The 13,385-nt window shown below is 48.2% G+C and overlaps 1 protein-coding gene across 1 annotated transcript in view; it reads left to right on the forward strand.

Moving 5' to 3' along the window:
• The window catches only part of LOC103272791 (ubiquinol-cytochrome-c reductase complex assembly factor 1), a 52,400-nt gene extending 42,233 nt beyond the window's left edge, over positions 1–10,167 (forward strand). The window contains exons 2-4 of the mRNA XM_008070257.2: positions 199–276; positions 5,134–5,247; positions 8,697–10,167. Coding sequence (XP_008068448.1) covers positions 199–276; positions 5,134–5,247; positions 8,697–8,831 — 327 coding nt within the window. The 3' untranslated portion in view covers positions 8,832–10,167. The remainder of the gene's footprint in view (positions 1–198; positions 277–5,133; positions 5,248–8,696) is intronic.
• Positions 10,168–13,385: the final 3,218 nt, after the last annotated feature.

The raw sequence follows: 13,385 nt of genomic DNA on the forward strand, positions 1-13,385 counted from the left end.
AGTGGAAGGATCGCCAGAGCCCAGCAGGCGAGGCTGCAGTGGCCGGGAGCGACCACTGCACTCCAGACTAGGTGACAGAATGAGACTCCAACTCAAAAAAAAAAGAAAAAGAGTCCATGACAGCTAAGAACCAAAGATTATGTTTCTTAGTTTTTTTCCTTTCTTTCATACTTTTGTTTTTGCCATTTGTTTCTGTAGGTTAATTCCTATATCCTGAAGAAGAACATGATTCTCATGACAAATAATTTTTATGCAGCAATCTTGGGATATGATGAGGTAAGATCATTTTGCCAAGCCTTAGGTGAAACAACGGCCTTCACCAATATTGGCTTTTGATGAGAGCCTCTGAAGGAAGCTTCAGGGACTGTTGTCACTGCTTGCTGTTTTGGCTTAGTATTTATTTCTTCATCTTCACAATTGGAATGAACGTGCCCTGAAGCTTGCCCAGTGTTTGAGATGGGAAGCACTGTATAATATGGCCACATCATTCAACTCATTAGCATTTATTGAGTGACTACTGGGTGTCAGATGAAGGGACAAAGGCAAATCAGGTGCTGTCGTAGCCCTTAGTGCTCCCAGAGAGAGGAAGACGTTATATAAACAGCATAGAGCATAGTCTGCCAGACAAATAATGTGCTTTTTTTCTTTAATTATAAAAATAATACATACTCATTTTAAAGATTTATAAAACTGTGAGTAAGTGGTTGAAGTAGAAAATAGAAGATCCATTTTCTCTCCTGCCCAATTCCCTGCCTTAGAGGAAAACTTTATTAATAGTTTTTTGGGTGTCCTTCCAGATGTTATCTGTGCATAGACAAGTACTTATGTATTTTTCCTTCTTTATGCAAATGAGACTTAAACTGTATGTCATTTGTTTCTCTAGAGAGAGGGCTCCTAACAGAATGCTGCCATTCTGTGTACACACTTCTGCATCTTGCTTTTTTTCTTTTTGTTTAAGTTGGAATCTCACTCTGTCACCCAGGCTGAAGTGCAATGGCTCACTCACGACCACCGCAGCCTCAACCTGCTAGGCTTAGGAGATCCTTCCGCCTCATCCTTCCAAGTAACTGGACCTGCAGGCAAGCACCACCTCGCCCAGCTACTTTTTAAAATTTATTTTAGGGATGAGGTCTTACCAGGTTGCCCAGGCTGGTCTTGAACCCATGGGCTCAGGCAGTCCTCACCTTGGCCTCCCAAAGTGCTGGGATTATAGGTGTGAGGCACTGTGCCCCACCCCCAACTTGCTTTTTTCATGCACTATATGTCTCTGGCACCCTTCCAAATCAGAGCATTTATATCTAGCTCATTTTTAAGTGTCTAGCTTACTGGCTTTAACTACATTCCCACTGCTGTGCAGCTACCACCACCGGTAATCTCCAGAACTTTTCCATCTTCTCAAACTGAAGCTCTGTCCCCATTGAAGAATAACTGACAGTCCTTCCCTCAGCCCCCACTCAACTTTATGTCTCTATGAATTTGACGACTCTAGATATCTCATGTAAGTGGAATCATACGATGTTTGAGCTTTTGGGATTGGCTTATTTCACTTAGCAGAATGTCCTCAAGTTTCATCCATGAAGCATTTATCTCATCGTCCCCCACCCCCAGGTTTTATTATGGAAATTTCAAGCATATAGAAAAGTTAAAAGAATGGTGTAATGAACACCTATGAACAGGCCACCAGTATTCATCATGCCTCATATTTTTAACAAACCATGTGATTTTATACTGATTTACACAAATTTAGTGCAAGCATCACCCCTCCTGGGAAGTAGTCCCTGAACTTCCCAGGCTTAGCTCATTCCACCCTCCCTGGACTCTCATGGTGCTTACTGCATTAGTGTGAACTGTCACCCTGGCTGAGCAGGGATTTCTCCTGGATAGTCACAGTGCCTGTGATTGTATTTCTATTGCCTTGCATAGTACTTGGCACATGGGAGGCAAGAGTGAGAAAGACAAAATCACGAAGGGATGGAAGTAAGAAATTAGAGTCAGATTGGAGGAAATGTCATCAGCTTGAAAATAGTAATTCAAACCAGCAGTAAGCTCACCAAAAAGTAAGTTGAATGGCTTGGATAGGGTCATGGAACTAGTTAAACTTGGGGTCTCCTGATTCCCTGTCTACTAGATAGCTTTATTCCAAGAGAGCATTTAGATTGCACACCATTCACACCATTAATTTAACATGAACTTTTTGGGAGTGGGATGGAAATTGAGAAAAATTGCTTAAATGTATTATCAATTATGCAGGGTAGATTCTTATTTCAGAAACATTAAATAAAAGTGTAAGGCTTAGGATTGAAGAAATAGAACCCTCTTTCTGTTCGCATTTGTATATTTGTTGTCTTTATTGCTGGTGGCTCTGTTGGCCCAGTTGATCCTTTCATCCATATTAATAAAAATGTGCTGAACTGTGTCTGTTCTGTGTCCCCCATCCAGTGCATTCTGGCAGAACCATTTTACTCAAACATGCCTGATGACAAGAGTCACCAGGGGTGCTGTTTAAACCTAATTCTTGAGCACTTCCCTGAAGATTCCAGTTCAGGAGGCGGGCTGCCTAGTAGTTCAACAAGCACCCTAGGCTTGAGGACAGGTTTTAATTATTATTATTTATTTTATTATTCTGTGCTGCTGTTAGGTATGCACTAACTTTGTCCCTTCCACTAGATTGCAAGCTTCCTAAGGACTGAGACCATATTGCTGTGACTCTGTGTTCTTAGCATCATGCTAAGCACATAGTGGTGTCAAATCAATCTTTACCGAATGTCACTCTGTCACTCTAAACCCTGAGGCATAACCAGAACCCTCTAGAGAAGGATCAGTCCCTTCAGCTTCCTCTCAGTTACTCGAGACCTAGCTGTCTCAATTTCTGAAGGATGCTTGTCTGTATTGTGAGGGAAAACAGGTAGGCACCCATAAGATTGTGGGAAAATTGCAGTGCACCCTGATGTCTGGCTCCTAGGTTCCCCTTTTCCTTTTCTGCTTCCTTGGTTTGAGCCGTGTACTCTCAGGTCAGTCTCCCATTTGTTTTCCCTGGCTTACTAGATGTGTACTGAAAGAAGGCTGAAGTTGGGTTCATTTATTCGGCCATTTTTACTGCGCTCCCACTCCATGCCAGGTACTGTGTTACGACTAGAGTGAGTCACCATCCCCTGACCTCATCAGCACTTGCTGGGCCTAGTTCTACCACCAGTTAGCTGGATAACCTGATAGTATCTGTTCTACTTGGCACACGTGGTCATTAGGAGCCAGGTGTATGAAGGAACCCTGGCAGTCTGGAACAGTCGGGTTGTTATTACTGTTAGTGAGTCTTGAGTCATCCTTTTCCTTTTGACTACTGAGGAATTCCTTATTATGGATTTGCCTCTTCCCAGTTGTCTCACCCACCAACGAAGCTGCCTGTTTGCAGTGGGTCATGACTCCCAGGCTCTCCTGTCCTGGGCTCTGCTCATATTCCAAGTCCCTGCAACACCATGCAGCATATGTGGGTCGCCACCAGCAGCACTTCAGCATGTGTCTGGGCATAGCCAACACAGGCAGGCTGTTGTGGTAGCAGATAGTTTGGAGAATGATGTTGTGCCCGAGCTTGTCCTTGGCTCCTGTCCCTATTTGCTGAAGAAGCTGGTTTTCCTGACTTAGCCATTGTGCCAGGACAGTCTTAAGCTGTGGAATTGTAGGAATGATTATCACAGGGCATTTGGAACAGGTGGAATGTTTTTCTGCCAAACTGTCAGCACCCCATACTGGACATGGCCCTCTGGCAATAGACCTGGAGCCAGACCTCTGGTACCTCAGTGCTCAAGAGGCCAGACCACAATATAGTGTTGAATAAGTGGTCCTAGGTCTTTGTGTAACGTTTACCACGTACAGAGCCTTTCATGGCTGGTCTCTCTTAGTTCTCACAACAGTTCTGTGGGATAGGTATTATTATGCTTGCTTAACTCATGAGAAACTTAGGCTTAGGAAGGGCTAATGGCTTTTCAAAGGCCACACAGCCATCAAGAGACAGAGCTGGCATTTGGACTCAGGTGCTCTGGTTCCCAGACTCCACTGTTTTGACTATATCCATAGTTGCCTGCCAAGGCATGCTTCTGTTCTTTGTGGCCAACATATTACACCTAACGAAGCACCTTTACGTTGTCTTATTTTCATAATTCGAGGGTGCTATAAGTAGACCAAGTGTTTTCATCTCTTTGTGAGAAGCCTGAGACTCAGGTTTAGCGAATTGCCACCATCACTGAACTGGGCAGAGGCAGAACTAAGACTTGATCTAACTCCAAGCACTTTGGTTCCACACACTACCTTGGCACCTGGACAGAGCAACTTTTCAGGGCCTTTCCCTTCAGTCACCTTCACCCTAGGAAGCAGCAAGACCCTCAGTCCTTCCTCTCCTAGAGGCTCAAGCAGAAAATGGTAGCTGGGGCTCTAATTAGCCTCTGTGATCTTTGAACTTTCGGGCAGAGGTCTCCTCGTGCTGGGAGAGGCAACATTAGTATACACACATGCAGGCTCTGAACACTACCCTCTGTGGCCCCTGGCAATTCTGCTGAAAACAGCCTGTTTCTCTCCTTAGGGAGACATTGGGCCAACCCAGAATTGGGTTACAGTGAAGACAAGGTACCTGATATCTTTCCCCCAAAGAACCAGTTGCCTTGCAGATGTGTGCCCTTGGACAAAACTAGATGGTACAGTTCATGCCCGTCTCCATTCCTGGTAAAAACATGCACTCACAATACTGTCAGCTGTGCCCTGTAGACAGCAGGGGGAGCATTGCTACGACCATTACTCTTCTTAACCTCTCGAGCACTGCCTGGGTCAGGTGCAGTGTGGGAGCGGGAGCCATGCGTGCCTGTGAGGCTTGGTCAGACACAAGTTCCAGTGCTGCATCACCTGACTGTGACTTGGCCCCTCTAGGTCCCGTGTTTTTCCACCGTATAACATGAAGAGGTTAGACCTGATGCCCTTGTAAGACCCTTCCAGCTCTTCCATGCAGCTGCCCATTTCCGCAGTGGACCCCACCCACAGCATCTTCTGAGCCAATCCTGTGGTCACTAGCATGTTGACACTATCCCCAGCTTTTGTGTCATGGCTCTATAATACTCAGGAGACTAGTTGTTGTGCTCTGTGTTCCAGGGGATTCTTTCAGATGACCATGGGCTGGCGGCTGCCCTCTGGAGAACCTTTTTTAACCAGAAATGTGAAGACCCTCGCCAGCTTGAGCTGCTAGTAGAGTACGTGAGGAAACAGGTGAGTAGCCCATCCTCTCCCTTCAGAGTCTCACGGACAGTGGGTCCTCCCTGAGGTCTGTGGATGGATGTTGGACTTTCAGGGGATCATGAGAGGTTGAGTTACCAGGAACCAGCCTAAGGAAATTCTGAACAAATCACATCAGCAGTATAACTGATGAAGAAAGCAGTAACATTGATGAAGAAAGAGCACCGTCTCTGTGTCCAACCATGAACTAGCCCAGGAGACCTGGAAATGGCAGTAGAAGAAAAGAAGAGGCACTGAGTAGACTCTGACCTTCTAAAGCTTTTAGTCACTCATTCATTCCATAATTCATTGCCTACTGGGCCTGCAGAGCATGAAGGATATGGGCATAAGGTGCAGTGGCAGCCCGCCACTATAGCCGCCTCCTATACCCATTTGGATTTGTTTCCTGTTCCTGTCTTCTAGCAGAACTGGGCACCAGGCCCCATTCCACACACACTCCCCAGCCTCTCCCACTAAGTGCTCTCCACGGTCAAGTAGGGTCCCCCCCCTTCTATTCCTACCCCTGGGGACCCCCAGGGTTCCCTGACACCGAAGCCTCTAGGAAAAGACTCCACAACGAGGACTGCTTAACTACACAGCTTTTCTCAAGCCTGTGGAGAATTAACTCCTTGACCTCCCTTTCCTCCAGATCCTGTAGTAATGGGAAACTCATACTTTATAGATGAATGAGCTGAGTGGTAGGGAAGAGGAAGAGAGACTTTTCCAGGGTCTTCCAATGAGTCAACCTGCACAGCTGGCCTAGGACCCCAAGCTGAGTAATTCACTTAGCTACTGGAGACTTCAGTTGTTCCAGACAGCTCATCAGTTCAGGCTGTCCCATGAGTCACACTCTTGCTTCATGGACCTGGCCCTTGGAGCTGAAGGGGCCTCACTCCACAGTTATTCTCTTGTTTGCCTGTATCCATGGCCTTCAAGCCTCCAACAGCCAGGAGGGGGCAGACTAGACCCCAGTTCTTGAGGAGAAACCAGGGCCAATAGAACTAGCTTATGAACTACTGGAAGTCACATGCTGGGGCTCTTTAGACCTACAGGATAGAGAATCCCCAAAAACCAGAATTTCTGTTTGACCACTCTTCAAATCTGCCAGAGTCAGGGAGATAGTACGATGGCCAGCGGGCCCCACCCACAGAATCCTGAGACTCACACTGTTGACTGGGCCCACCCTCAGACAGGAGTAGCAATTGGCAAAGCAAATGCTATGTTTTCTGAGAGACGTGACCAACTTTTCCATCTGCTGTGGTGGGCTTGTGCCAGAGGCCACAACAAGGGACAGCTGGAACCTCTGAGCACCCTCGTGGAAAGGGCTGCCATAAGCAATGCCCATAAAAAACATCCTGTGTGGCCCCAGTGAGAGGCAATGGGAAAACAGTGATGGGGTTTTTAGAAAAGAAGAGAGCTTCTATGGACACCCAGTTCTGTCAGCAAGCCTTTTGAACACCTGCTGTGCCGGGCACTCTTGGGAAAGCAGAGATTAATAAGACCCAGTCCTGCCCTGAGTCAACTCAGTTTGTCAAGGAAGCCTGACAGGTACACGGCTAGTCCTGAAGGAAGTCTGTCTGTGATGTGATACAGATAGGTCCGAGTGCCGTGGAAGGCCCAGAAGGAAGGGGTTCATTCTGACTGAGTGGATCAGGGTAGACCAGGAAACTGGACCTTGAACAGGCTCTATCTAGCCCTAGCCAAGGTACTGCTTGGTGTGGTTGATGGCCCGGGGTCCAATCAGATTATGTTGAGGTTTTCAACCCTGGACGTGGGTAAAGTGGTGGCATTAGGGATAGAAATGGAGTTGCCATAAAGAGAGGTGGGCAGTTTGGTTGAGCTGCTTACTCTGGAAGAGATGGCAGGGTGTGTGGAATCTAGACCCGAGGCATACATGAGAGGTTGGGGCTGAGGGTGGGTTGCAGCCAGAAGGTGAAGCAGCAGCAGTGATGAGTTCTTGGAAGGGGAGAGGATCCAGAGCCTAAGATGAAGGAAGTCTTCTGGCCCTGCTGCCCACCCCCAAATGGAGCCTCTTCAGAAATCCCGTGTTGATGCCTGCTCCGATTCAGTTCTTGCCTAGATTTTGCCTGTCCACTGCTTATCCTGTCCCCTCCCTACTGGTAGGCATCCTGGAACTCCTCCCAAAGTTAACCTTTGTCTCCTGAGACTTAGCTCCTCCTCAGATCGCCTGCCTCTTACAGAACTGCCTGACTACCCTTCCCCTGAAGCTGCTTCTGTTCTTCATCATAGATGTCCTCTCTCCATGGGACTATTCTCCACCTAGACTCCATGGCAGGCCTGGGGGCATCCACGGATAGTGACATCTGGAGTTCACCATCTCCATGCAAACAGGCTGGAGGCTCAAATGAGAGGAAGCCCAAAGGGGACATGACCACTGTCTTCAGATGTCAGAGCGTCTGTCATTTGTGGGGAGCAGGAAAGTGTAGTGCTTGGTCTCTTCAGTTCCAGAGAGACCTGGCTGTTGGTGAAAACCATAGAAGAGCAGTGGTGGGTTCTCTGGGGTGATAACCATTTTAATGGCAAAGCTGTTTAGGGTATTCACCTGCTGTCCTGGGGGTGATGCTGGGGTGGGCCCAGTGACCAGGGTCATAGCCCACTAAAGCACAGCAAATGACTAGCACTGTACATAACATTACATACATTAAATGCCATAACTTTTTTTTTTTTTTTTGAGTGGAGTCTCACTCGGTTGCCCAGACTGGAGTGCAGTGGCCGCTTCCGGTCACCGCAGCCTCGCCTGCTGGGCTCCGGCGATCCTTCCGCCTCAGCCTTCTGAGTAGCCGGAATTACAGGCATGCGCTACCACGCCCGGCTGATTTTTTGATTTGTCGTAGAGATGAGGTCTCACCAAGTTGCCCAGATGGGTCTCGAACCCGCGGGCTCAGGCAATCCACTCACCTCTGCCTCCCAAAGGCGCGGGATTACAGGCTGAGCCACCGAGCCCGGCTAAATGCCATAACATCGAATCTCTTCACGTGTGCTGTGAGGTACATGTTTCTGTCCCCTCTCCCAGACGTAAATCTCAGAGGAGGTAGGTTGCCATTTTGTGACTACTTCCTAGTGACACCACTAGGAAGGGTCAGAATCGGGATTCTTTTACCAGCAGCATTGGAGGTGGACAGGATGGCTTCTGTAAGTAGCAAGCCCTGACTTCCTGCCCTGCCAGAGGTTTCTAGGGAGAGTATATGGGGAGCGGGGGATGTCCTTGGGGACATATGTATGACTAGGAAATCCCCTAAAACCTGCCCGTTGAGCTTCCCTGTTAACTTGTTTCTCCAAACCACGTTAATGAAGTAATCTGGGAGATCAGAGTCTCCCCTGGCCTGGGAGCTGGGATGGTCAGAAGCCCTGTCTCCTTCCTGCCACCTCGTGTCTGACCTGCCCTTGTTCCTTTCCTGTGTTCCCCACTGTCCTGGTTGTAGATGCAGTACCTGGACTCCATGAATGGTGAGGATCTGCTTCTGACAGGGGAGGTGAGCTGGCGCCCTCTGGTGGAGAAGAATCCTCAGAGCGTTCTGAAGCCCCATTCTCCAACTTATAACGACGAGGGTCTTTGATGGACTGATCCCTCTCTACAGCTGGCCACCTGGCTTTGGGGAACTGCCAGAAGTGAAGTGCCTGTTTGGCTCAGGAACCTGCAGAAAGTGGCCTGAACTGACCTTTGAACAGCATCCGTCAAATACCTGGCCCCATTTGTGTTGAGTTTCCTCTTGGTGTGACCAGGAATCGCATCTGGCAGGGTACAGTGCCGGGAGAACCCCTGTCTCTTCTGGGCTGTCCTCTCCCTCAGGAAAATCCCCGAGCAAGAGCTCCCCAGCACACACTCCTCAAGTCCTTTCAGCACCCATGTGACTGACAGCTCTTTCCAAAGGCCACGGAAGGGATGGAGTAGGCAAGAAAGGGATACCCACCAATGACCCACTGTGGCCTAGGAGCAGTTTGTCATACTCTGAGTCAAGACGGGTAACCACACTCTGTCCCTTGGCTTTAGTCATGGGGTTGAGTTGGCCATGAAAAGAAACAGAGACTTGTCTCTGCCATGGTTCTTCTTTATTCCGGGGTCTCTAGAAATCTATCTGAGATGGTAAGTGCCATAATTGAGGAGCACCACCCAGCTCTGTTAGACAGGGACAGGGAAGAGGTCACGAGGATCTTGCCGCTGCTCTTGCCTCTGGCTCACGGAGATGCCTCTCTGTTCTGCTAAGGTGCCGTCTGCCAGGTCCCTCCTCTAGGACCCAGGAGCCCCTGATGTCTGATGCCCGGGGACTTGTCCCATCCTAGGTCATTTGGGAGGAGACCTCGAGAACAAAGTCCCCTTTGTCAGTCCCAATGAACTGCATGAGGAACATGCCGTCTTTCCTCTCTTGGCCTCCCCTCATGAGACACTGAGGAGAAGAGAGCCCAGCTGTGTGCGCAGCTTTCTGCCCCTCCCGCTCTGGAGTCTGTGCCGCAGAGCCAGCTCTGCCCAAGCACCTGAGCACCAGGCCCCTCCTCCCTCTGAGTGTGAGTCGTCCCTTGGGGGATTTTCTTGAAGTGAAGAAAGGGGGTGGGGAACCATATTGCCCTTTCCTCCCCCATCAGACTTCCTTCATTTAACTTGCTATAAAATGAGTCATATAAAGAAAGTCTATATGGGTGAGGTATATCCCACTTCTGTGAAAACATTACAAATCAAACCTCCTTCTCTCAGTTTATTTAAGATGCATTTGTTGCAAGCGGAGCTCCAGAGTGAAGCCTCCTGTGTGTGTGAGATAATAACACCTTGTAACTCATTACAGCTGGGCACTATTTACATAAACCAGAGCTGAGCCAGGCAGGAATTTGCTGATTAATTTATTTTTAATGGAGTAAAGTATACCATGCACCAAAATAAACTTTACTGTGTGTACCTAACTGCTCCTGGAATGGATGGAAAAATTAATGGCACAGATTTTGGCTCCCAGCTCTACACATTAATTCATATATAAAGTTATTTGAGCGTTAACCCATCTGCTGCCCAAGGTAGCTCTCTGGCCACAGATCGCAGCTCACAGCACCAGTGCAGCTACTGGGCTTGCTTTAAAATCCTGGAACCTCTGACTTGGAGGAACTATAAAGGTCACTTTGTCCAGCCCTGGTCCAGAACTTGAGCCCCTTCTTAACAGCCCAGTCAACCTATGTGCACGCAGGCCCTGACGAATCCCTCCCACAGCTGATGGTTCCTGCTGTAAAGCCAAGTTCTGTCTCCCCAGGTTTTGGTCATCATCAAACACGACAGCTTGTAATACAGAGCCGCATTTGAAAGTGAGATAGGATCTATCCAGTCTGCAGTACTCCAAAGCCCTTACTTCCTAGCCATCAGCACCTTTCACCAACCCCCCCACCCCTCAAGATCAATTTCAGTTTCCTTGGAGAATACATGGCTCTTCTTAGTTCGACCCCTGTCTTCATTCCAGCCTGTTTTCATGAGTCTCACCCACTTCTCTGAGCAAAGTGACCCACTTGGAGTCACCTGAAGAGACTACACTGTGTGTCTTCCACCTGGAACCTCACCCTCTCCTTTCCTATCCACCCCAGGCACAGGCACGCTGTCCGTGGTGGCCCCCACTAGGTGTTTTGTTCTGTCAGTGCTTGCTTTGCCCCGTTGAGATGATTTTTTTTACTTATCCGCCTCCCATATTGTACTGAGGGCTGCTTCTACACAGAGGGGACATGGGGTGGAAACCGTTGTTTTCCAGTGCTCAGAAGAGTGCCTGGCTTATCAGCATCAGTATACACTTTGACTGATGAATAAATGTGTGGCTAAGTCATCAATCACTATTAGTACGAGCCCAACAAAAAAGCCCCTTTCTGGACCATTCTCTCAGTGTGACCTATAGTTCAGCTTTTTTTGTTTGTTTGTTTAGTTGGAGTCTCACTCTGTCGCCCAGGCTGGAGTGCAGTGACACACTCATGGCCACTGCAGCCTCGACATGCCAGGCTCAGATGGTCCTTCCGCCTCAGCCTTCCAAGTAGCTGGAACTACAGAGACCCTATCACGTCCGGCTAGTTTTTGTGATATATTGCAGAGACAGGGTCAGTTTCTCCTGGCCAGTTCAGCTTATTTTAACAACTAAGATTTAAGTACTTCCTTTGCCAAAACTAAAAGTTCTTTCCATAGCTAAATGTTTTTCTAATGTAGATTGTTATTATGCAAAGCAAGTGAAGAACGTGATTTTTTTTACCCTTGGGGAGATTGCTCTTTAGGGATGATTTTGTCATGTATTTGTACTCTATATACTTCCAGAAAGGATCACAGCACATTAAAAGACAGTTATAATAAAACTGTAAGACTATTAAACAAAGATAAGGTGCAAGTATTGGGAGGGAAGAGAAGGAAAGGGTTACATTAGAAAACCTGGGCTGAGCCAGGCTTGGTGGCTCAGCCTGTAATCCCATGCTTTGGGAGGCTGAGGTGAGTGGATTGCCTGTGCCCACGGGTTTGAGACCTGCCTGGGCAACTTGGTGAGACCTCATCTCTACAATAAAAAAAAAAAATTAGCCGGGCATGTAGTGTGCGCCTGTAATTCCAGCTCCTTGGAAGGCTGCGGCGGAAGGTTCGCCGGAGCCCAGCAGGTCAAGGCTGCGGTGGCCGGGAGCAGCCACTGCACTCTAGTCTGGTAGACAGAGTGAGACTCCAACTCAAAAAAAAAAAAGGAAAAGGAAAAAAGAACCCGGGCTGGCCGGTTGCGGTGGCTCACATCTATAATCCCAGCACTTTGGAAGGCTGAGGTGAGAGGATTGCCTGAGCCCTTGGGATCGAGACCCGCCTGGGCAACTTGGCAAGACCTCATCTCTACAGTAAATCAAAAAATTAGCTGGGCATGATGGCGTGGGCCTGTGGTTCCGGCTACTTGGAAGGCTGAGGTGGAAGGATCGCCGGAGCCCAAGGCTGCAGTAGCCCAGGAGCGTACCACTGCCCTCTGGCCTGGGTGACAGAGTGAGACTCTAACTACAAACAAACAAACCTGGGCTGCTAATAAGCAACTTTCATATGAGTTGGGGTCTTTATGGTAATCTCTAAACTGCACTGTCTCACGGCAGTCCTGGAAAGTAGGTGTTCATCATTGTTGTTATCCCTTGAGTTACCTAGAGTAAGGAGGAACCGAGAGTGCTCCAGGACCCGGCCCTGGGCCCTACCCTGGCCCCACATCATACTGCCTTCCTTGGCTCAGCCAGGAGATCTGCAGTCGAGTATCAAACCTTGTTCTGAGCTTCCTGGCCGAAGGTGGAAAAGGAAGAGCCTTGAAGTCATGCAGTCCCCATTGTCATAAAAGGAAATATACTCATTCATCAGAGGAAAGATACTTCTTACTTTGCAGAGAAGAATGCATTAGAGTTTTTCAAATGAGAAATCCTGAAATGTAGTGAACAGTATCTGTAAGATTTAAGTTATACCCCAGAATGTTAAAATAATAAATAAATCATTGCTATTTCTTAGATCTTTAATCTTTTTTTATTTTTTGGAGTTGGAGTCTCACTCCGTCGCCCAGACTGGAGTGCAGTGGCCGCTTCTGGCCACCGCAGCCTCGACCTGCTGGGCTGCAGCGAGCCTTCTGCCTCAGCCTTCCGAGTAGCTGGAACTACAGGCGCACGCTACCACACCCGGCTAATTTTTGATTTATTGTAGAGATGAGGGTCTCACCAAGTTGCCCGGGTGGGTCTCGAACCCGCAGGCTCAGGCAACCCACTCAGCTCGACCTCCTAAAGTGCTGGGTTTACAGGCTGAGCTACCAAGCCCAGCCAGATTGTTAATCATTCTTTATTCTTAAACTGAGGTTAAAGCCATGACCAGTATTTTTTGAGTTTCCGCTCTGCCAAACATGCTTGGTATTTCCACTTGTTATTTGGTGATCATCCTGTGAGATAAGTATTCTTAAACTTGTTTTGCAGTTCAGGGAGACGCCCAAATTTACCCTTCCTGCAGGCTCAGGTGACTCTGACCTCCTCTAACTGCTTCTGGTTCTCTAAAGGGAGTTCTGAGTGGAGGGGGGCCAGTTGTGCTACAGTGAAAAAGAAAAAGGAAGGAAGCAGGACGTGGCAACTCACACCTGTAATCCTAGGACTTTGGAAGACTGAGGCGGGAGAATCGC

This window comes from Carlito syrichta, unplaced genomic scaffold (genome assembly GCF_000164805.1).
Source record: "Carlito syrichta isolate Samal-C Ts95f unplaced genomic scaffold, Tarsius_syrichta-2.0.1 Scaffold313246, whole genome shotgun sequence".
Taxonomy (NCBI): Eukaryota; Metazoa; Chordata; class Mammalia; order Primates; family Tarsiidae; genus Carlito; species Carlito syrichta.